General features: G+C 32.3%; 2 protein-coding genes across 2 annotated transcripts; one reads left to right on the forward strand and one right to left on the reverse strand.

The window, feature by feature from the left end:
• Nucleotides 1-5672: 5672 nt before the first annotated feature.
• Nucleotides 5673-8388, reverse strand: LOC133784752 (uncharacterized). Its single transcript, XM_062224029.1, has 3 exons — nt 7163-8388; nt 6410-6987; nt 5673-6328 (listed from the first exon to the last, which is right to left on the reverse strand). Exons 1-3 carry the CDS (start codon nt 8386-8388, stop codon nt 5673-5675), a joined length of 2460 nt encoding a protein of 819 aa, XP_062080013.1.
• Nucleotides 8389-24195: 15807 nt separating this feature from the next.
• LOC133783835 (probable caffeine synthase MTL2) lies at nt 24196-25857 on the forward strand. The gene is made up of 4 exons (XM_062223454.1): nt 24196-24298; nt 24401-24823; nt 24939-25199; nt 25294-25857. The coding sequence occupies exons 1-4, from the start codon at nt 24224-24226 to the stop codon at nt 25693-25695; spliced, it is 1161 nt and encodes a 386-aa protein (XP_062079438.1). The 5' UTR covers nt 24196-24223; the 3' UTR covers nt 25696-25857.
• Nucleotides 25858-25912: the final 55 nt, after the last annotated feature.

A 25912-nucleotide genomic window follows, 5' to 3' on the forward strand; every position in this document is an offset into this window, starting at 1 on the left:
ACTCTCTATTTATAGAGAGTTTCCAAAGTTCATTCCCACATATTTCAGGAAGATACTTCTGCTAATTAATTAAAGTAATGACATTAAATACTGTAACTCCTATATGCAAGGAAACGTCCCCTGAAAACCAGGGGGCGAATAACAGATTTGTTAATATCCCTTTAATGTTGGGATGTTACAACAATAAATATCATTTAACGCATGGAACACGTTACATCAGATGACCCATTAAATCTTTCGAGGTCGGCAATCAGCATCATGTTGGTCTAGGTCTATAGATAAGTTACGAACTAGCTGCCATATTCCAAGACCAGCTCAGAGCGGGTAGATACCATCGAGGCTGTTACATTCCGAGCTTGTACTCCTTTTAAGCTCGGGCTACTTGATCCGAAGACACCCAACAACGGATATACCCCGATGATATATATGTTCTTTCCAACTCATAAAGAACTTCGAGGTTAAATGTCTTCAAGGTTGCCATCTTGATTCGAGGGTTTGACATTTGGGCCACGAACATGAGTTTTAGATATCTCGAGCTCACACTTGACGAGTCTAGCTTTCGAGGTCACAATCTCAAGTCTCGAAATCTGGGTGTAACAGTTTATGATCACTTTATTAGTCTTTTATCAAAAATATATTTAATTTAAACATGTAAATTTGTTTTAGTAAAATATAATAAATAAGACATCCTGATACAAGTTTTCCAACTCACAGCACTTTAAATTTTGTAATTTACCAAACACTCCACAAATTTTCCCTATAACACAGGTAAACTTGTTTTTCCCCACAATAAAGCTACAACCATTTTTTCCCACAATACAAGTGTACCAAACTGGCCCATAATTGCGTTAATTTTATGGTTTGTGATGTCGTATCCGTATTAGTCTTCAATCACTGCTAATTTATTTGACATGGCAACTCATCCTCAGATCATTAATTTATAATAAATTGCACATTTAATTTCTCATCCACAAATATTGAAAAATGTTTTTTATATATATACTTTTCTAGTGTTTTTTTATAAGCACAATGGTAAAAAAACAAATGTGTCTCTATTATTTACTTTTCTTATTGATAAGTTAGGAAAACAGTAAATCTCTAGGATATGAGATCTACTTTATGGAAAAATATGTACCACACACTTAATGTTCATTATTCTTGTCCTTCACTTTTATGATTTAAATTATCACTTCATTCAAAAGAATAAATATGTACCACATACTCTTTTTTTCCGTACAATTATATCAATTTATATTATTAGTACAGGTATATTCAACACAATAATATATGTTTTTTTGTCTGCTACGACCACGCCATATATGTCATCAATTAATTTACGATATTAATTATAGCAAATATAATAAATCTTTAATTAACAGACAATATTCATTAAGCATGTGACTAAAAAAAAAACAGTACTAAAAATGAGGCTTTTAATTTGGTTTTTATACTTAATTTACTCCGGTTGACGAAATGATTAATTGATAACGTTATTCCATATGAAAAACTAAAGGAGTTTAAACACCAAAATCATATTTAATTTATATATAACCACCATTAAAACTTTGGAATCTAAATGCAAAATATATACATGATCATCCATCATAAAATAACACATTAAATTTTAAAATAATTATAAAATAAAAACTCCTAAAATTGTCACAATTTTCCCAATTCGCAAACAAAGAACCAAAAAACTAATTAAAAATCATATCACATATGATAGATTAGATGATATCTTCAACCATGGTTATTTCTTTGTCAAAGATATACCAAAGTATATGTGAGGCCAATTTTCATTTGCAGTAAATTCAATGATCTTTCGGGTGAATCTCTCGAACAAATCATCTATGACACTTTTTCAACCTCATCATCATCATCATCATCATAATAGGCTCCAAAACTGCTCTCATATAATTGGAAACATAAGTCCCTCTATTAAGTTTGTCAACCTCATCATCATCATCGATGCTGGTATTATTTGTTTTTCCTTCTGCTTCACTAAAACCAGTGTCCCAAGCAACTTCATAAGCTTCAAGCTTTCGCAACCAGAAAGATATCCTTCTTCTTCGATCACATTTTTAACTTCCATCACAGTTGGACAATATATTGGTACGTTGAAATTGCCCACACTTTTCTCTTCAATTATGCCCTAAAATAATAATATATTAATTTTAATTACGACAAGTGCTATAAATTATTCTTTAAAAATAATTAATTTTAACTATAACATATAATTATATTTTAGTCACTGTAAAATCTTGTATCGACATTAATAGGCATAAATTAATACTAGTGTATAACAATAAACTCCTTAGCAATTTCTGCAAAATAAATAAAAGAAACATAATTAATTGTACCTCGAAGGCCATGTCACTTAAGTATGCTTTCACTAACACACCAGGGCTTGTCTTTGTAATATAAATATTATCTTTGTTGTGTGCTTCTCCCGTTTCACTAACCAAACCATTTGGTACCTTCAAAACAAATACAATTAATGAGTCACATATTGTCTACAAAAATAATTATGTTTAATCAATGTAATTTAAACAAACTACTTGAAAATTGGAAAAAAAGAATTGATTAAATTATCAAACTTTATTAGTTTATGGTGATTGCTTAATTAAAGATCATGTCAAACCGATCATACATTTTTCTTATTTCTAAGCACTATTTTGAATAGACATTTGATTAATCTTAAAATTTTGATTTTGATTTATAACAAATATATAAAAAATAAAAAAAAAACTATTCGGATTATAATCAAAACATGTCCTCTAAATATTAAAATTAATTTTGAAAAAATTCGTATTTCCTAATTGATAATTTTATACTAATTTTGTTGTAATTTGAGATATTGAAGCAAACAAATAAAGGTGAAACATTATCATATTAATCCTTAATTATCTTGATATACATATATTGCATTTAAAAAAAAAACTATTTTATATATACGGATTAGTACATAAATATTCAGAGATAAAAATTTAACCTAATTTTTATTTAATCTAAGACAACCAATCATAAATGTATAAAGCGTGTTTTGCTCCTTAACTAAAAAATTATTTTTTGTTATTAAAAGTTAAAAACTTTTTTTAAAAGAACAAGTTAGGGTGTTTGGTTTTGTTTTCAGAAAATAATTTTTAAAAACAAAGTTACAAAAACAGAAAAATTTTGAGAACAACAAAAAATTGTTTTCTGTTGTTCTTAATTTTTTTAATTATTATTATCTAACATCATTTATTGTCACATCATTTACTCTCTCATTAGTTTCTCTTTTTTCACTTTCTCTCACATCACTTTCTCTCTCCTTATTTTCTCTCTCATCACATTCTCTATCCTTACATTTACTCTCTCGCTATTTTCTCTCTTCTTACTTTCCATCTTTTTATTTTCTCTTGCATCACTTATTATGTCATCATTTTTTCTTTCATCACTTACTATATCCTCACTTTATCTCTCATCACATAATATATCCTCATTTTTTCTCTCATCACATAATATATCATCATTTTCTCTCTCATCACTTTTTCTCCTCACTTCTCTCTCTTCAATTTTTGTCTCATCACCTTCTCTCTCATTTTTTCTTAGATCAATTTCTCTCTTCTCAATTTCTATTTATTCAAATTTTCTCTTCTTACTTTTTTTTTTTTTTTTTGGTAAATCAACTCAAAATTGTATTATGCACAAAACCAAATACAAACACCAATCAGTTAATTACAAAGTAATTGCCCCACCCAATCTATATCATTTTTGCTAATTCCTTTTGTATCTATGAAAGTAAATCTATTACAGATTTCTCTTTTGAAAGTTCTAATTACATTTGTGACTATTGGAGATTTAGAGTTCCATAAAGCATCATTCCTTGAGCACCAAATATGATACACACTTGCATTTATCGCACATCAGTACATCCGCCTTCGACATTTGGAATGACCACAACGCCTAACCCAGTTCACTATTCCCCTAAGCTAGCACAAATTAGTCCCAATACCCAGCCAATTCAACACCTCATGAATGCACCTAGTACTAAAGGCACAACCATAAAACAAGTGCTCATGAGATTCAGTAACCTGCCCACACAACACACAGCAAGTATCAATATTGAAACCAAAACGAAGCAATCTGTCTTTGGTTTGTAATCTCTTCTTGAGAGCAAGCCAAGCTATGAACTTATGCTTGGGAATACTCATCCTATCCCATATAAGAGTGAAAATCCATCTGGTCTCATTCAAGCTCTTCAATCTACTATACAAGGCAGCTATACTAAAGATATTCTTTCGGAATTCAGCTGCAACCATACCTGCTCGAAATTCCTCCTTGATTCTAACTACTTTAGACCAATACCAGCTGCTTGTAGGGGGAGGCATATAGCTCCACCACTCCTTCTCTTTCAAATACACATTGTGAATCCATTTGACCCACAAATTATCTTCTTTTTTTTCAATCGCCCAAACAAATTTACCAACTGCACACTTATTCCATAAACCAACATCTCTAAAGCCAAGACCTCCATTCTTTTTAGGCTTACAAGTCTCCTCCCAAGCCACTTGACCAGGCCCATCATAATCAGCTCTACCTTTCCAAAGGAAAGCACGGCAAAGCTGATTTATTCTTTTCACAACAGCCTTCAGAAGAATAACTATTAAAGACCAATAGGTATTAATAGAAAAAAGGACTGAGTTAATTAAAACACACCTGCCAGCAAACGAAAGGTTTCGAGTGCTCCAAGTGCGAATTCTTAGCATCATTTTGTCAACCAAGCATTCACAATCCGCCTTTGTGATACGCTTGTTGCTGATCTTCATTCCCAAATAATTAAATGGTAAGAGACCTCTTTTGAACCCAGTCATTCCAGTCAATCTAACCCAAGTTTCCTCTTGCATCATTGCTCCATATATAGCTGATTTACCTTTGTTTGAAATAAGCTCAGAGCTATCTGAAAAAAGTTGAAAACCTTTTAACAGTAAAAGAGCTTAATCAAAATCTCCTTTGCTGAACAATAACAGATCATCAGCAAAACAAAGGTGAGTAAGTCTCAACCCCTCACATCTTGGGTGGAACTTAAATCTCTGATGCTCAGTCACTTTGACAAGGATTCTTGAAAGATATTCCATCCCAATAACAAAAAGCAGAGGAGACATTGGATCCCCTTGACGTAACCCCCTCTTAGAAGCCAAATAACCATTAATGGATCCATTTATCATGAAGGAAAACCGAGGAGTTGTCACACAATCCATGATTAGCTCTATAAACTTGCTGGGAAATTTAAGCGCCATTAACATTTCTTGTAAAAAGTCCCAGTCAAGGGTATCATAAGCCTTTTGAAGATCAATTTTCATCAAACAAGCAGGACGCGCACTCTTCCTACCATAATGTCTCACTAAATCTTGGCAAATCATGATGTTGTGAGCTATAAACCTCCCTTTAACAAAGCCACTTTGATTTTCTGAGATGATGGATGGCAGAACCTCTCTCAGCCTAGCACAAATCATCTTAGTGGCCACTTTATAAACTACATTACAGCAGGCAATCGGCCTATAATCACTCACATTCTGAGGACATTTCATCTTATGGATGAGAGTGATAGTAGTAGAGTTGATTTCTTTAAAAATTTTCCCCGAGTGAAGAAAAGAAAGAACTACTTTAACCAAATCCTCACCTATAATATCCTAAGTATGCTTGAAAAAAGCGCTGCTGTACCCATCAAGTCCTGGAGCCTTATCATTTGGAATCGAGTACACTGCAGCCTTGACCTCAGCTTCGGTAAATCTCTTTACCAAGAACTCAGCTTGACTCTCCGAAATAACCTGCCCTTCTTGAACAATACTAGCAATCACAGACTTCCTGCTCGCCACTTTCATTCCCAACAAGTCAGAATAATACTCTTGAAAAGCAAGGCTCACTCCATCTTGAGTATCATGGCGATTCCCTTGAAGATCCCAAGTAGAATAGATTGCATTTTGAATTCTTCTGCTTCTAATACTATTATGAAACAGTTTCGTGTTTTGATCCCCTTCTTTCAACCACTGAATTTTCACTTTCTGCTTAAGAAATTGTAACATATCCTCATGAGCCTCAACATACTTTTTCCTGGCTGTAATCTCTTCATGGATAAAGGAGATGTCACCTGGGTGCTCTCTAATCTTCTCTTGAGCTTTGATCAACTCAGCAAAGGACTCTGTCTCTTTAACAAACACATCACCTTTCCCTTCTTTATTAATCAATCTCAAAACAGCTCTTAACCTCTTCAATTTCACAACCAGCCTATACATTGGGTTCCCATGAACCTCTTCCTCCCTACTTTGAGCTACTTTCTGATGGAAATCTATATAAGTACTCCAGAAATTAAAGTACCTAAACGGTTTCCTAACTTCCTACTGAGGATAGACTGCTACCACAAATGGACAGTGATCAAAATCTCCCTCCAGCAAGAAACTCACTTCAGCAGCCTCAAACAGCTCACGCCAGTGATCATTAGCTAAAACCCGATCAATCTTTGCATAAACTCTAGCTTTTCCTTCTTGTTTATTGTTCCAAGTAAAAAAGGAACCAGAAAACTTAACATCTTCAAGGCCACAATACTGAACACAGTTCTGAAAAGGAAATAAATCCGAGCCATCTCCAGTGTAACGAAGTCTATCTTCAGTTGACAAGATAGCATTAAAGTCCCCCAACACAAGCCAAGGGAATTTAACTTCAATCTTAATTTTTTTCAAATCACTCCATAAACTCTCTCTTCCTTTAACAACATTGAATTCATACACTGAAGTGAGTTCAAACTTCTCACCAGTTTTGGCTTCCACAATACAATGCATCCATTGACTTGAGCTTCCTTGAATACTCACATCAAAACTTCTAGGATTCCAAGCCACAATAATTCTGCCGTTTGGATGATTCATCAAATTAGTAGTGAAACACCACCCTTGAAACATATGGAGGTATAAGGCTCCCATTTCGGTAGCCTTAACCCTTGCTTCTAGGAGACTAACAAAGCCCACATGATAATTAGAAATCATTTTCATAACTTCTCGTTGTTTATTGACTTTGTTAAGTCCCCTAACATTCCACCCCAACAACTTATCCATCTACTACTGGAGGAGCTCCCCCTCCACTAGTAGTGTCCCTTTCCTCCTGATCTTCACCATGTTCCTGCCCCTACCTATGAGCCTCATCTTTCAAAAGATTGAAAGAATTACCAACGATCACTGGTGGTATGCTACCAATCTGAACTCTTTTACCTTTGGCTTTCTCAAAACCCTCTGCATCAATCACTTTATCCGCCCCCCCCCCCCCCCCTTTGCGATCCTTCTTCCTTTGTAAACTGAACTGGCATTGTACTAGCATCTGGTATGACTTTTGGCTTCCAGACTTTATCAGGAACATTTTGTGTGTCTTCTTCTTACATACCTCTTGCTTATGCCCAAATCCTTTGCAGCTAGCACACCGGTCTGGCTTCCATTCAAAATAAAGGTCTACATACACTGCTTCTCCATTTTCATCTCTAAATTTAATCACATTCGGTAGCTCCTGAGAGATATTTACTTCAATCAACACCCTAGCATATTGTAATTTTTCTCTAGCCAAAGTTGCTCTATCTTGCCGAATATACTTACCCACAGAGTTCATAATTTTTGTCATAGCCTTCTCTCCCCAAAACTTTAAGTCCAAATTACATAATTGAACCCAAAGTGGCACATTCAGAACAACCTCTCTAGTAAATCTAGTATTCGGATCCCAGTTCTTCATTATAATTGGTTTTTTATCAAAAAAATGATAGCCTCCATTCATGATCTCATCTTTTTCCTCCAGAGTATTGAACCTCACCATGAACACACCTGGTGCTAATAAACCAACTTTTTCCACTCCTTTCCCCCTCCAAATTCTTCTAAAGAATCCCTCCATTACTGAAATAGGAGGATTAGAACCCAACACATAGCAAACTATTGTTGTACTCCAGTATAGGATCTCATCCTCTATGTCCTCTGGCTCAATTTGCACACAATCAACAACTTCCCCTGATTTTCCAATCTGATCCTCTGAATCAAGATTCAGAATCAGGATGAGCTTGGGTTTACCTGTATCATTAGATGGAACGGAAGCCCCTTTCAACACACTAACCCAATCTTTCAGCGTCGATCTCACCTCTAAATGCTGTTCCAGGATCTTCTCCGAGTCAGGCGTTTCGCTGCGGACTGGAGCTTCAGATGCGGCAATATCGGCAATCTCATCCTCTGCCTCCTCTGCCGATTCCAGGTTGAAATCTATGGCCTCCACTCCAAGAATTTCATTCATAGATTTCTGTTTCTTTACTGGATCTGAGGATGATGGACCTTTCTTCTTCTTCAGTGTGACTTTCTTCTTCGAAACCCTCGGTCTCCCCGCCATGGCGCCAGCACAAGCTGAGAGAAGAGCGAGAGAACTAAACTCTGTTTTTAATAGGATAACGATTTTTTTTTTCCTCTTCTTACTTTCTCACTCCTTATTTTTCATCATTTTTTCTTTCAAATTATTTTATCTCATTATTTATTACAAACTTTTAAAAGATTTTTCTCTTTGTAAATATATTTGTTAATTTTTTATTTAAGATTTAAAAAAAATAAAACTAAAAAATTATTTTTAGAAAACATTAACCAAATACTTCTTGTTTTTTGAAAACTACAAAAACTAATTTCTGTTCTAATTTCTGAGAACACAACTTTGAAAATAAAAAACAAAAAACAATGTCAAACATGCCCTAGTTTTTGCAAGTTTTGTATACGTACTAGCTGTCTTTGACAACCAATGCAAACTGTTAGAAGAGTGAATGGTGTGCATGGAGTTACTAGGAAAAAGCCTTCCATGGAAGCTCCCCGGCATAGCCATGACAAAGCATAAGGGTTTAAACTTGTCACCATTTTTATTCTTCAGCCTCTCATAAAATCTCGAAAGCAATTGAAAAGAGGGTATTGAAATCGTTTCCAGGAAGATCATTGAGAAACACTTGGAATGTCAACGACTTCTTTTTATTCATCTCATCATCCAAGAATTGGGATGATGACATTATTATTGCATCCAAAATGTAAGATGTAACAGTGAGGGCAGATGGCCAGGAAGAGCAATCCAAATCACCTATTCTCATACACTCTGGCAACATACTACTATAAACCCCTAAGAGCATCTCCATTGCAGGCTAAATATAATATTTTATTCAATTAATACAATATTAACTAAAAATAAGAAAGAAAAAACAAAACAGCGTTGCCAATGGGAAACGTTGCCAAAAAATAGAGTTGAATATTGTAATGACACAACTATTCTAGACTTTGGACCATTAATGACTACTATACTAATCTTAAGAAAACGTACATATGAAATAACCATAACTTTATTTAAAAACTGTAAAGTAAAGGTTAAATACATAAAAATTCATTTAGGATATGGGATCCCATTGTTTTGAAAACAAAACATAACTTAAATAAATTGGTTACAAAATTAAGTGCGGAAAAATAATACATTGAAATCATAACTAAAAGACTTAAAAACTTCATCCTCGAATCGAACGCGCAATCCACCAATTCCATTCTGCCTCAATACACATCCTCAAGTTGCCAAAAATCTTTCCGCCGCCATAACCATTTTCCTGCACATATAAACATAAAGAAATGAGCCTAATGCCCAACAAGGAAAAACTACTAACCACATAAAGATACACATAAAATCATATCATAACATATGCTAAAAACATGTCATAACATATACTATATAAGACTATACTAATAATGGCCATTATGACATGTGATAAACCATCTACTTCCCCTGTCTAATATTTGAGGTAGGTTAGATTACATGTAGTGTATAATAACCCATCTACGTCCTTCGTCTAATATTTGAGGTAGGGTAAATCATAACATAACATATAAAAAACATAAACTTATCATAACATAACATAAAAACATAACATATCATACAAACATACAAGATCTAGCCTATTTTCCTTACCAATATACCGGGATGATGAGAACAAAGTCGGGATTTTGGAACACTCCAAAAAACCATAATATAGAGGTGAGTATACTAAAGAAAAGAGATGGAAAGAATAAACTACACCATCGAAATGATACTTACCAATGAAAACCTTAAGTTCGAAAAACTTAGATGCCTAAGAATAGAAAAGACTGAGTTAGGATTTGAGTAGAGAAAAACTATAAGAAGCAATACAGAAAGGAACTAGAATTAGGAATACCTTGAATGCTTCTATGACCGAACTATACCTCGAAACCGAAATACACTATAACCTTACTTCCCAAGTGTTTATTAAGCTTATAACCCCAATCCAAGTGTTTATCACTCTATAGTCTCACTAGCACATGGAAGGCTCTAATCAATGCTTGAAGAATGAATGAAAAGGCTTGGTGCTAGGTCCTATTTATAGAGTTCTAGGAATAAAAATCTTCTTTTTGGCTTTGAATAAAAATAATAAATTTAATTGAAAATATTTGAATATCCTTCAGCCAAATGCTTAGGAATTGGTCAAATTTTTCAGAGAGATTTAAGGATTCAAAGCTTGATTTTTAAAATAATAAAAACAAATAGAATCTTAACTTCTAACTCCCTAAATTTCGTAACTCTAAACTCCCCTTCAGTAAAATCAACATATCTAGAGCTGTAGAACTCCGATTTAGACTCTCTTTATACCGTTAGAAATCTAATTAAATTATCTACAACTTTCTAGAAATACTATTTTTCGAAATTCATAACATAACTGGGTCAAAAATAGGTCGGAAGTTACAGTGCCCTAAAGTTACGAAAAATCTATTTAATTATCTAAATCACAAATAAATAAAATTGTGACAAATATCATGCTCCTATCAGATTTTAGTGAAGACTAAGTCTTATATTTCTCTTATTTTATCATTAAAATAATAATTCATTAATAATCATAACCTTAGGAATAACCATGCTCATGACAAGTGTCATATTCTTATTAGCTCTATCTAAACCTTAGGTTATAATAATTATCATATTAATAACCAACAATATTAACCAAACCTTATGTTATAATTAGTATTCTTAAACTATAGGTTAAACTTATAAAATCCATAACTATTGCTAGGAGTTTCCAACTAAGTCCCGGCTTGAACCAAAATCCATAGTCTATTACTACTACTACTACTATCTAACTAGCTAAGTAAATTATGGGACTCTACAAATATATATGGTATTTGATTGATTTTGGGACTCACATGAATATAAGCAACGATGGTGACCATCGTTGCTGATGCTCTAAGGCACTCTCTTCCACTGTGCTTTTTACTTTCGAAATCACAACCTTCTGCAATATATAATAACATAAATTAACATATATTATAATTGTAAAATAATACACATGACAGTATTATATGTGTGTGTATCTGCGCATACTTGAAGTGAGGAGTTATTTGGTATTGTTTGGATACAAGTTAATTTTCTTTGTAATGGATCAGAACACGTAATTGAGACACGAGACATGAGAACTATTTATAATAAAGCATTTGGCTGAGAACTTGAGGCATGTCCACATAAGTAACTTTTTTCTTTTTTGTTTGTTTGTATTTTAATACTGTTATATGGAGCTAGCTGTTGATTACTTTAATTACAAATTATTTGAACCAAAATATTTTTTATTTATTCTATTTTAGATTTAAAAAAAAAAAAGTTTCAACATTGTTAAGTTATTTGGAATTGACCCGTTAAACAATAATAAAATAAAAGTAAATAAAAGAAATATTCATTAAATATAAAAATATAATTTTTTAAAATATATATAAATTTTATATCTCTTCTATATAATAAGTGTATGGATAACGGAAATTTTTTGTTTTAACGATTTTTTATTTTTTTTAATGTTAACTTTAACAAAATATTCTTATATTTAACAGAATATTCTTATATTTAACTGTAGTTTGTAAATACTTAAACTTAAATAAAATAAAATAATTAATAAAATTAAAATATTATATTTTTGAGATATTTTTCAATGATAATTATTAAAGAATAATAAATAATTATACAAATTAAAATATGATATTTTTCAGGTATTTTAGAATGATAATTATTTTAAAATAATAAATAATTAAAAAAAATTAAAATATGATATTTTGAGATATTTTACAATGATAATTATTTAAAAATAATAAAATCATAAGTTTTATAACTTAAATAAAATTTAATTAAACTTAAACTCACTTATTAGAATAATATCATATTAAACACGTAATATAATTTACTGTAAATTAGCAACAAACTATTTTTTTTTTTAAATAACTAGCAAGAAACTTAAATTTAAAATCCACGTATAATATTTAATATTACATTAAATATATAATATATAATCTCTTGTTGTCACTCCCAAATTCAAAAAGTAGAACAAACATAAACTTAAACAAAAATAAATAAATTATTTAATTAAAATAGGGTATTTATTTCAAAATTTATATGACATTAATATAAATTTAATAAAAATAATTAATAAATTCTATAAATAAAACTAAGCAAACATGCATATTGCACATTGTTTGTATCTAGTAATAATCTTGTGGATGTGGTTGTGTCGTGATGGTGTTATACCTTGTTTCCGATAACAAGGGAATTTCGCTCGGATAATAAGCTTGGAGACATCTCAATAAGCTCAAATTTAAATATTATTGTTATACCCAAAAATTGGAGATCAATAACGTGGCAATAAAGGTGACAAATGGCAGTACATGGTCCGTAAAAGACACATTAAATAGTCAATAAATACATTGACTCCTCAGAGTTGTGATAAAGTGACCCGGTAGACTGACGAAGAATTTGGACTGCCTGAAAGATGTTATAACCAAGCCAAGTGCACCTTGGTTCGAGGAAAGCTAAGGAAAGTGCATCCTAGGAGGCTAAGGAGAGTGCATCCTATGAGAGATAAGGGGAGTGCATCCTAGGAGAGCTAAGGAGGGTGCATCGAGGAGAACTCAAGAAAGTGGTCCTAGGAGACCCCAAAGAGGATGTGGTCCTAGGAGACCCCAAGAGGGTGATCCTAGGAGACCCCAAGGATGAGATGCCAAGGAGGTTGCCTCAGACCTATCCGAGGTGAGAAGCTTCAAGGAGGTTTCCTCGGACCTATCTGAGGTGAGAAGCTTCAAGGAGGTTGCCTCGGACCTATCCGAGGTGAGAAGCTTCAAGGAGCTTGCCTCGGACCTATCCGAGGTGAGAGGCCAAGGAGATTGGTTCAAGGAGAAACATGGCATGCTAGAGGAGAGTGCCATGTTAGAGGAGAGAAGTGCATGTCCTACCACCATGCACGTTCGACCCACAAAAACATGTCCTACCACCATGCACGTCCGACCAACACTTACATGAGTGGTCAGTAGGAGGTGGATCAACTAGCTAGAGGAGACTAAGTCAAGATTCCCAGAAACAACTTCAACAAGATATGCGGGAATCTCCCATTCTTCCCACAAATGGAGGGTTTGTTACATTTTGAATTTTGAATGTTTCTTTGTAATTTAAATGTAATAAATATAATAAAATATCACAGTTCTAAGGGATACCGTATGTATGACCCTAAGCCTATAAATAGAGAGCTTATGAGATTAGAGAGGGGCTTCTTCTGCTTCATCTTTCCAGAGAGAGAAAATTTGGGTCTGAGTATTCTAGAGAGAAAGTGCTGAAATAAGAGAGAATTCTTGTATTTTTGTAATCTGTACTGAAGAAAATCAGTTGGCTCAGTCCATCTGATCTTGAGTACGGATCTATAAATCACAACTCTAAGTGGATTAGGCTATTACCGACAATGGGGGCTGAACCACTATAAAAATCTTGTGTGTTATTTACTTTTCTTGTTTAAACTGTCTGTTGTCGTTTACATTCTCTTGAAGGCTTGTCGTTATTGAAGTTCTCACGTCATTGGCTAAAAACGCAGTCAACAATTATTATTAATAATAATGTAACTGTAATTACGAAGTATCATACCATTTTAGCTAGCTCGAAGTAAGAGAATCGGCTAGGAGATCTAAATGACATTCCAGTTTGAAGAGTATTACGATTAGCTTGAAAGTGTGTTTAAGAAGCGTCAAAAAGAAATATTCAAGTAAATCATTCCTATATTCAAGGGATTAGTTTGGATATTATGTTGTTGATTGATTTGTTTGTAATTCAAATTCAAATAAATATATTTGTATAACTTCTTCCTTGGATCGTGGGGAGGAGTATATGTAATCAGGTCAATAAATACTTGCACCATAGTGATTAGCTTAATTTAACGTAGATCAATCAATAAAAGTGATTCTTGGACAAGATAGATTTAACTACTGAACCACATAAAATCCATTGTGTTCATTTTTATTCTTTAAGAACAATTTATCAGTTTAATTGCTCTTCTTATTTTAGTTGACGAAAAATTACGTCAACGGTTTGGTTCTTTCATTTAGTGCATTAAACAATTTGCTTTTTCCTAACTTGATCTATAAATGTTGTCTTCACAGAAGAAGCTGATCTAGACACTAAATCTGAAGAGCCTCCTATGTCTGAGATGACTTTCAAACCCTCTGAGAAGTTTGATCCTTCTAAGCAACCTAAAGGAATATATTTTCCACCTGTGCGTGCTGCTTCTCCTGTAGATTCAGGATCACCTTTTGTCGCTCCATCCATTTAATCTGTTCAGACAGAAATTGCCAAATTTACCACTCGGTTTGGTAAATTGGAGGAGGGCCAAGCTTCTACCCTTCAACATCTCAGTTATATTAAGAAGTTTCTTGCTGCATGAGTAGTATTTATGTCAAGTTGAACCTTGTGTTTGGTTGTTTCTTTTGGTTTTCTCTTTGGTTTTTTTTTCTTTGGCCCTACTGATAGACAAAAAGGGGGAGTAGTGTGTTTATTTTTTGTTGTTGGTTACAACTCTGGACCCTATTTTTAGGTGAGTTGTTGTGTTAAACTTTTTCTTTAAAAGTTAACATGTTTGTTTATTTTATGTGTTAGTAACTCTTATGTGCAGGGGATATTGTATATTCTCATTGTTTCTAACATTTCTTCTTGGGTATTTACATCCAAAATATTTTGTCAATCAAAGTGTCAAAGGGGGAGATTGTAAATTCTATTTTTGGCAAATTATATTTGACAAGATAATTTTTTATTTATTTCTTATAATCTCGGCATTCAATTAAAGGTTATTTCATTTTTATTCTGTTCACATTTATGTTCTGATTATATAAAAAGTTGATTATATCAATATATTCTATTTATAGAAAGTTTAACAATATACTTAGCTTTTAACATATGAATCAAATAATAAATGTTGATTTATTTTATATTTGGATGATTTTTTTTGACAACCTCATTCTTTTGACCAGATTTCAACAGATAGGATCGGATTGATCCTTATTAAAACCGAAGATAGGGTCTTGCAATGACAGCTCAAATAGAGACTATTCTACAGCTACAGACAGTCTGTCTGTTTCCTTAGATCACGGATGATTCAATGTAATAAAGACTGTCTTATGTGAGTATGTTGTGTATAAATACTTACCATAGCAGCCTTGTCTAGGTTAACTCTTTTGTCTATTCTTAAACTTATTTTACATCTTTACAAAAAGAGTGTTTCTTGTGTACAGGTTAGTGGTTGGGCTATACCTCTGTTATTTTGTGTCTTTGTATGTGTTTTGTGTATTGAAATAATTCAACAAAGAGAAGAGCAAAGAGCACACGTTTGGGAGAAGGTTCATCCTAGTCTTGCCTCTGGAGGAAGCAAGCACTCTTCAAGCAAATCGAAGGGAGTTCGAGCTCTTGAAGTTTCAATAAGGTTCATTCATCAAGTGGAAAATACATCAAGCTTGTGACATTAAATCAGAGGGAGTCTAATCTTTGCTTAAGTCAAATATACTTTGTATTTTTGAGAAACTTTATTAATGAATCTTATCTCTAGGCGTGGTCCCGTTGACTAATATCTGAAAGAATATTGACACCAAGTCAAAAAACTCAATATGTTTTTAATTTTCTGTTTTATCATTTTGTTGTGTATTTCTGTAGTTACAGAATCTCTGTTTGTAGCTACGAAATATTTGTTCCAGTACCAACATTTTATTCCGCATTTAATTAAATATAAAGTTGGTAATCATAAAATAAAGAATTTCAAATATGTTGTTATAAAAGTTAACTATAAGACAACTCAAAATAAAATAAAAATATCTCACCTAATTGTGTTGTATCTTCTTATTTATTGCTTCTTTTTTTAATAATTATAGCAGTAAAAAAGTAGCACACAAATGGTACACCAATAATCTTTTTTAAGGAGGAATTTCTCAATATTTTTTATAGCAGTAAAAAAGTTATTAGCCACCATTGTACTTTGCTTCTGGCTCTGCCACCGTCACGTACTAGTAATGTGCACAAAGATGAGCAATTTTTGCTCACCTTAATTTTCGTCTTCTTTTATAAATGCATATAGTTAATTTATAGAACAATAATAGAAGAGTTATATATATCATAATAAATCCACTCAACCAAATTCTTCTTTAAAAAAAATTCAATTAATAAATGATCAAATGAAAAAAGAAAAAACTCATTTGATGAAAAGTGATGTATTTGACAAATGAAATAGTAATGACACAATTCATTTCACTTCACTTCATAAGAAACTATATATATATATATATCGACTTTGTAATTGTCCTAATAATAGTATAAACATGGTCGATTTGTATTTATTTGACGATCATTTTCTTTTCTTTTTTTGGAATAGTTTTCTTTCTTTCTTTCTTTTTCATTTTGTTTGGTTGTAAAAGACAGCAATTTTTCTTGCCTTTCTTTTCGTTTGGGTTATAGGTACCGCTTGTACAAAAAAGGGAACTATGCTAGGAAGGATAGAGATTTTAGAAATGATAGAAAATATGATAGAAGGAGAAGATAGTAATTTTCTTCTATATTGTTCCGTATAAGTTAGAATAATAGAAAGGAAACTAAGTGTTAAAATTACTATATTATTCTTTTTAATATAAATATTATCCCCTCCAATCACATCAATTGAATTTTATGAAACATAATCTCTCACAAAATTGTTGTAATTATATATATAGTATATATAAACTTGTTTAAATTAAATTAAATTAAATTTGGAGAAATGGATTTTTGTTAATTGGCTAATGTTTATATCATTAATCACCAAGTATATAATGTTAACAATTATGTTAAAATTAATGATCATTTGTAGTATAGAATAATAGTTAGAAAATTAATATCAAATTTAATCACATGATTATCTTATCAATTATAATTTGCAAAATTAAGTGAAATTTGTACTTCATTGAAAATGAACACACGCATAATGTCACATGAATATATGTGACTATATTACGTACTTGGTGAAAATGGTCAAAATTAGAAGACTAATTACATGCACTTAATTAGCGTACTCTATACAAAATCTTAGTAAATTAGACTAATTATTAGTGAGACTGAAAATTTGATAGCACTATATATGATATAACAAATTTAAAAAATCACTCTTCAGTAACAATAATGTATAGTTTTCACATATATAATCTGTACTGTTGTATCACTACATTCTCATTATAAATAGTTATCAATCGCATCATAAATTTGAATTTGAAACCATAAAATTGAACACAGTTTAGTTATATTGATTAATAATTTGAGTTTATGGTACTAAATATGTATGATTTCAAATTACATGTATCAAATTAGCATTATTAAAAATATAACGTACAAAGTGTATATTTTAATAAAACACAGAATGCCTCCTTGGTCTAGTTTGGTTATGTATTTCCAAAAAGTATGATGACTGGAAATTTGATAACAATAATATTTATGATACAACAAAGTTAACCTCAAACGACTATTTTGCATAATAAAATGAGGGTTGGTACAAAATGACTTTTAATGGTGTGGGAAAGTAAGTTCACATATTTATATTTTTAATTTTGTAGTAAAATAGCATAAATGTATTTTTAATATTACATATTACCAAATATGTTAATTAGCAAATTACTATTTTATTCTAAATATTTTAATATTATGGTGTATGTATATTATATATTATTTTTTTGTTAATTAGTTTTTATTTTAAATTATTATTATTTTTCGTTTTTTATGAGTTGTTGAATGATATACCATACCACTATATACATATATTGAGTTCAAAAATAATATACCAACAAAATTTACAAAATTATTACTAAAAAATGTATATACACTATGCTAACAAAATTATATACTACCATTAAAATGTATATACCACGATATAAAATCATATATTACAATTATGTATAAAAAGATAGAAACTAAATATCATAAATATATCTATTATATATAATAAGTGTGTAGATAACGGAAATTCTTGATTTTAACGGCTTTTTATTTTTTTTAATGTTACCTTTAACAGGATATTTTTATATTTAACAAAATATTCTTATATTTAATGGTAGTTCGTAAACCCTTAAAATTAAACTTAAATAAAATAAAATAAATAATTAAAAAAATTAAATTAGGATATTTTTTTAGATATTTTACAATGATAATTAAAGTGTTTTTCTCTCAGCAGACGCTGGAGCTATGGCGAAGAGAAAGATGAAGCAAAAAATGGGTAAAACGCCGGTGACAAAAGGACCTAGGAAGAGAGGATCGTCTTCTTCGGATCCGGTGGTCAAGACTAAAGCAATGGAGGAGATCTTAGGAGTGGAGGCGATTGAGTTCTCGGAAGATGAAGGTGATGTGAAGGATGGATCAATCGAAGATGAAATCGATCGAAGCAAGGAACGGACTCAACAACAACAGGCTCTCCAAATGGACTGTAATCGATATATGGAAAATATGCAGAGGTGTGCTACGCAAATAAGGTCAAGTAAATCTGTTCTGGCTCCGATTCTTCGATCAAGGCAAGAGATGCAAAATTTAAACACTAAATTTGATGATTCCTTAGATGGGGAAACGATAGCATCTGAAGGGGTCAAAATCGATATGGAGGATATAGAGGATGAAATAGCATACTGGAATTCAGCAATGGTCTGTTATGTAATAGGGGCCAATCCACCATTAAGTGTGTTTGAGGGGTATGCTCGAAGAATTTGGAAAGATAAAGGAATAGACAAAATAGGAGCTATAGCACATGGAGTATATATCATTCGATTTGAGGATCCGAATATCAAGGACAATATATTGAACGGAGGATACATGTTCTTTGATAATAAGCCTGTAGTGATGAAGCCTTGGGATGCTCATACAGATTTCAAGAAAAAAGATGTTACTTCAGCCCCAATGTGGATTCATATTTATGGGTTAGATATCAAATACTGGGGGGAACGTGCCCTGTTTAAAATAATGAAACATATTGGGGATCCACTGATGATAGACTCTTTCACCAGGAATATAGAAAGATTGCTATATCCTAGGGTGCTGGTTGAAGTGAAGATAAAGCAAGATTTTCCTGAAATAATTTCATTTACTAATGAGTTGCATAAGGACATTCATTTCACAGTGAAATATGAATGGCTCCTGATTACATGTGGGAAATATCATGGATTAGGACATAGGTCTGAGTTATGCAAGAAGGAAGGAGAGGTGAGACAGAAATGGGTGGTTAAAAAGAAAGAAGAAGGAGATGGACAGGTGGAGAAGCCTCCAGGGGCGGATCAGGAAGGATTTATTCCAGTTAGGAATGGCAAGAAAGTGCTATCAGAAGGAACTAGTGTGACTACTGTCTCTAATAATTTCCAGATTTTAAGGGATACAGGCAAGGAATTGGAAGGATAGTTTAATGACAATCAGAAGGGAGGGGGAGAGCCTCCCCAAGGAAATGGATAGAATATTAAGTTGGAATGTCAGGGGATCAACAATCGCCACAAACAGGAAGAGGTAAAGAAATTGATCAACTCAATGAATGTGGGATTGGTTGGTCTCTCTTGAGAATAAAATACAAACTCATAAATTGGGGTTTGTATACACTAGTATGTTTGTAGGGTGGTGTTTCTCTTCAAACAATGCATGGAATAAAGGAGGTCGAATAATAGTAAGCTGGAATCCGAAGATGTTCTCAGTCAACATTTTGAAATGTACAAGCCAACTAATGCATTTAGAAGTATTTTCAAGGGCAGGGAAGGAAAAGTTTTTGGTTTCATATGTATATGCTCTGAATGATGAGAAAGGTAGGGTACCACTATGGAATGACTTAAAAGAAATTGCAGCTATGAGTAGAGGTCCTTGGCTTATTCTAGGGGATTTCAATGATATATTAAGTGCTGAGGAAAGAATTGGTGGAAAATATAAACACGTAATATCAGGTGCTTTCAAGGAGTGTGTGGAGAGTTGTGGGGTGGAAGATATAAAATATACAGGGTCATTTTATACCTGGAACAACAAACAAGATCAGCATGCATGGATTTACTCCAAGATCAATAGGGTAATGGCAAACCAAGATTGGATAGAAAAGTTTCCCACAGCTAAAGTAGTTTTTTTACCAGAGGGTAATTTTGATCATTGCCCAGCGGGCTTATCTGTGTATCCCGATGGCAGAAGGTAAAAAAACCTTTTAGATACTTCAGAATGTGGCAAAATTATCCAACATTTCAGGAGGGTTTGAAAGCAATATGGCAGGAATAAGATACAAGCACTCCAATGTTTCAGCTGGTGAAGAAATTAAAGAGAGTCAAACAGCTATTAAGGGAAATGAACAAATCTGAGATAGGAGATATTCAAGCTACAAATACTCAGTGTTATCAAGCAATGATTGATAGTCAAATTGCATTACAACAGAAGCCCTATGATAAGGAGCTGATTACACATGAAAAAGAAGATAGAGCAAGATATAATGCAATAAATAAAAGGTATCTGTCATTTCTTTATCAGAAGGCGAAAGTACAATGGCTGAAAGAGGGGGATGACAACACCAATTTTTTTTCCATAAGAGCATCAAGATGAGAAGGGCAGAGAATAGGATCTATGCAATCCAAGACATGGAGGGGAGATGGGTGGATAATCCACTGGCAGTAGTCACAGCCTTTATGCAATTTTACCAAAGGCTACTCAGAAGTAAAATGGAGGACAATAAGCCAGTACAGACAAACATAGTTAACAGAGGTCCAAGGGTAACAGATGCTCACTGCAAAATTTTACTCTCAGAGTATGATAACGAAGAAGTAAAGGAAACAATGTTTGAGATTCCTGGATCTAAGGCCCCAGGCCCTGATGGATTTAGTAGTTTCTTTTTCCAGGATAATTGGAAGGTGGTTGGAAATGAGGTTTGTGAGGCAGTGAGATCATTTCTACACTCAGGGAAGCTGTTGAAAGAAATTAATTCAACAACTTTAACTCTGATTCCTAAAGGCAAATGCCCAGAATCTGTGAAAGATTACCGCCTCATAGCCTGCTGTAATGTGATATACAAAGTGGCAACCAAGATGATATGCAAGAGACTTCGGCAAGTGCTACCAGATATTATTGCTCCGAACCAAAGTGGCTTTGTCCAAGGGAGGTCCATCACTCATAACATAATGATTTTCCAGGACTTGATTAGGCATTTTGGTTGGAAAAACTCAAAACCAAAATGCATGATAAAATTGGATTTGAGGAAAGCCTATGACACGATTGAATGGGAATTTTTGGAAGAAATGTTATCTACTTTTAACTTCCCTGATAGCTTTATTTGTCTTATTATGAACTGTGTTAGGACTCCAAGATATAGTCTAATGTTTAATGGAGTTTTACATGGATTTTTTTAAGCAAAAAGAGGGCTTAGGCAGGGGGACCCTTTATCTCCTCTACTGTTTGTATTGGTGATGGAATACTTATCTAGAATCATGCTGAAAGTTGGCAAGAAAGAGGGATTCAAATTTTATGACAGATGTGATTTACTTAAGCTTAATCATCTCTGTTTTGCAGATGATGTATTGATTTTCTGTCATGGCGATTATAAGTCAATATATATCTTGCTTCAGGGACTTAAACTCTTTTCCCTTACTTCTGGATTGCAATCTGAATGAAACCAAAACAGGGATATATTGCAGCAATATGGCAGAGGCAGAGGTTAAAAGGGTCACAGCAGCTTCAAGCTTTACTAGTAGCAAAGTTCCATTTTGCTATCTAGGGATTCCTATATGCCCAACAAGAATCTCAGCAGCTGAGTGTGATATTCTAGTGGAGAAAATGGTTCAAAGGATCAAAATATGGAGTACCAAGAATCTATCATATGCAGGCAGAGCTACATTGGTGAATTCAGTCCTTCTTACCATCCATTCATATTGGGCACAGGTACTAATTTTACCTCAAAAAGTCTTACAAAAAATTGCATCAATATGTAGGAATTTTTTTATGGAAAGGAGGGGTTGAGTTTAGAAGTTCGGGACTAGTATCATGCGAAGACATGTGTACAACTAAGAAAGAAGAAGGATTAGGGTTTAGGAAGATAAAGGAATGGAACATAGCAGCAATGGGGAAATATGTGTGGGCAGTGGAAATAAAGAAAGATTCCTTATGGGTAAAATGGATTAATGCAGTATATATCAAGGATACCAACTAGTGGACTTATAAAGCACCAAGCATGAGCAGCTGGTATTGGAAGCAACTAGTTAAAGTCAAGGAGAAATTAAAGGACCTACAGATGTTGAAGCTTTTCTCAAGAGGAGAGTATACGATGAATGAAGGGTACCAAGCTTTGGTTACTGCTAAGCAGCCGGTGAAGTGGTACAAGGAAGTCTGGAATAGGATTACAACACAGATTTATATTATGGCTTGCTGTATTAGATAGGCTGCAACTGAAAGAGAGGCTATTCAGATTTCATGTAGCTCCAGATGAATATTGTCTGTTCTGTGGAACAAAAAAGGAAAATAGAGAACATTTATTTTTTGAATGCCATCTGTGTTTTCAAGCTCTGAAACAAATCAAAGAATGGTTGGATTGGCGTACAGCAGCAAGTACAATACAGAAATTACTGAGATGGGTAGCTAAGGCAAGGATGACAAGATTCAGAAAACAAGTGTATTCAACTACTGTTGCAGCTCTGGTTTATCATCTATGGTGGTGTAGAAATGAGGCATTGTGGAATCACAAAGTATATAGAGTGAGCATATATAGTTGTAAGCAGAATTCAAAGTAATGTAAAAAGTAGAGTTAGGAATTATATGCCGAACAAAATACAACATATAGATCAAGATTGGTTTAACCAGTTGTAATAGAGAAATGACAGGCCAAATATGGTGCTGAGATAGTCGTAAAGTGTTTGTTTTTTAGCAATATACAGATCTGAATTACCAAAAAAATAATAATTAAACAAATAAAATAGGATATTTTGAGATATTTTACAATGATAATTATTTAAAAATAATAAATAATTAAAAAAATTAAAATATGATATTTTTTTAGATATTTTACAATAATAATTATTTAAAAATAATAAAATCATATGTTTTATAACTTAGATAAAATATAATTACACTGAAACTCACTTATTAGAATAATATCATATTAAATATATAATATAATCTATTGTCAATTATTAATAAATTCCTTTTAAAAAAAAATAGCAAGAAACTTAAATTAAAAATTCACGTATAATATTTAATACTACATTAAACATATAATATATATTCTCTTGTTGTCTTTCTCAAATTAAAAAATTAGAAGAAACATAAACTTAAACAAAAATAAATAAATTATTTAACTAAAATAAGATATTTATTTGAAATTTATATGACATTATTATAAATTTAATAAAAATAATTAATATATTTTATAAATAAAACTAAACATACGTGAACATGTCGCTTGTATCTAGTATATAAATATATATATTTATATAGCATATAAATATATATATTTATATAGCATGCATACAACAAATTACATATACATTAGTTATTAGTTAGAAAATAATATACTAATTAACGACCCATAAAAAACTTAAAAAGTGAATATATTTTTAAAATAAAAACTAATTGAACAAAAATAATATATTAAAGTTATATACTCTTAAATAAATAAATAAATAAAATGATAATGGTTCATTTACTATAATTTCTTAAATAATATTGTATACATTCACATATGCTTAATCTATGCCGTCGGATTTATTTTTAATTAATCCAACGAACTACAACAACTTTGAAATTTGTGAAGTGGTATCGACAACACATTGTCATTATAAATAGTCCTCATATCCCATCACTTTTCTTAATATTTCATCTCAGCATCTCTCATCCACACAATCATACGAAGAAAAAAAATATGGAAGAGAAGCAAGTTCTCCACATGAAAGGTGGTGTCGGCAAGGAAAGCTACGCAGAAAACTCCTCACTTCAAGTATGAACAGTATACATAAATATATGTATGTGTATATATATATATATTTCATATATCATCTGACTGTTAATATATATGTGTGGTGATTATATAATATTGCAGAAGATGGTTATTTCAAAAGTGAAAGCCACGGTGGAAGAGAGTGCTTTGGAAGCTTACTGTAATATATTCCCAGATTGTATGAGAATAGCTGACTTGGGTTGCTCTTCCGGGCCAAACTCTTTGGCTGTTACATCTTATATTTTAGATGAAATAATAAACCAAATGACTATGAAGAAGAAGAAGCCATTGACATTCCAAGTGTTCCTCAATGATCTTCCTGGAAACGATTTCAACACTGTCTTTCAATCACTTTCGAGCTTCTATGAGAGGCTGAAGAAGAAGAAGAAGAATGAGACGGGAGGAAAGTTTGATCGTCCCTTATGCTTTGTCATGGCCATGCCAGGGAGCTTCTACGAAAGGCTTTTCCCTAATAACTTCATACACTTCTTTCATTCTTCTTACAGTTTACATTGGTTGTCCAAGGTATATATATAAAATATCATGATTTACTATTATTAAATATTGTTTAGACGACACTTATTTGAAATTATTGTTTTATTCGACCAAAGATACTAAATTTATATTAATATGTTTCAAGACTCCCAAAGGGTTGGTTAGCGAGACCGGAGAAGCACATAACAAAGGGAATATTTATATTACGAAAGCAAGTCCTGATGTGGTTGGGAAAGCATACTTGAGTCAGTTTCAAGAGAATTTCACAACCTTTTTAAGGTATCGTTCAGAGGAAATTGTCACTGGTGGATGTATGGTACTAACAATGATGGGCAGTGCTACAAGTAATGACCCTAAACATAAGATGGAGATAATGGGGAGGGCGTTGAATGACATGGTCTCCCAGGTACCATTTTGTGTAATATAATATATATAAACTTTATTTAATGTACATGCAAATATTATATATATATAATAATAATAATAATCTATTATTTTAGGGTATAGTTGAAGAGAAAAGTTTGGACAATTTTAACATGCCAGTGTATTGTCCCACTGCGAAAGAAGTGAGAATGGTGATTGAAGACGAAGGATCTTTTGAGTTACAGAAGCTTGAAGTTTTCGAAATTGCTTGGGATGCTGGGTTCAACGAAGAAAAAGGAAAAATCAATAATAGTACTAATGTTGATGAAGATAATATAGATAAATACAATAGAGGGAAGTATGTTTCAGATTATATGAGAGCAGTTTTGGAACCTATTCTGATGAAACAATTTGGAGAATGTATCATGGATGATTTATTTGAGAGGTTCACTCACAAAATCATCGAATCAATGGCCAATGAAAATTGGCACTACATAAACTTGGCTATTTCTTTGACAAAGAAACAAGGTTACATTTGAAGTAAATGGGAGGGAAAGTATGTATCTTATTTTGTTTTATTTTATAATCTATAAATATGGCACTATGTAATGCTAGTTTACTAATTTCTTGTGTGAGAAATAACTATATTTCAATCAATTATTGGTAAAAATAACACAAATGTTTGAGCGTTTGTTTATGACAGAATTATTAATTGAATGCATGTCCGTATTTTTTTAAAGATAAATTTTAAAAGAA

The sequence above is a fragment of the Humulus lupulus genome, chromosome 6 (genome assembly GCF_963169125.1).
Source record: "Humulus lupulus chromosome 6, drHumLupu1.1, whole genome shotgun sequence".
In the NCBI taxonomy this organism is placed as follows: Eukaryota; Viridiplantae; Streptophyta; class Magnoliopsida; order Rosales; family Cannabaceae; genus Humulus; species Humulus lupulus.

Bases quoted from the DNA above. Each gene is read 5' to 3' on its own strand.
- LOC133783835 (XM_062223454.1), top strand. From the start codon at position 24,224: ATGGAAGAGAAGCAAGTTCTCCACATGAAAGGTGGTGTCGGCAAGGAA. The intron at 24,299-24,400 runs GTATGAACAGTA...ATAATATTGCAG, and splicing joins CAGAAAACTCCTCACTTCAA to AAGATGGTTATTTCAAAAGT. The intron at 24,824-24,938 runs GTATATATATAA...ATATGTTTCAAG, and splicing joins GTTTACATTGGTTGTCCAAG to ACTCCCAAAGGGTTGGTTAG.
- LOC133784752 (XM_062224029.1), bottom strand. From the start codon at position 8,388: ATGGCGGGGAGACCGAGGGTTTCGAAGAAGAAAGTCACACTGAAGAAG. The intron at 6,988-7,162 runs GTAGGGGCAGGA...GGGCTTTGTTAG, and splicing joins TTGAAAGATGAGGCTCATAG to TCTCCTAGAAGCAAGGGTTA. The intron at 6,329-6,409 runs GTCCATTTGTGG...GTACTTATATAG, and splicing joins GGAGGGAGATTTTGATCACT to ATTTCCATCAGAAAGTAGCT.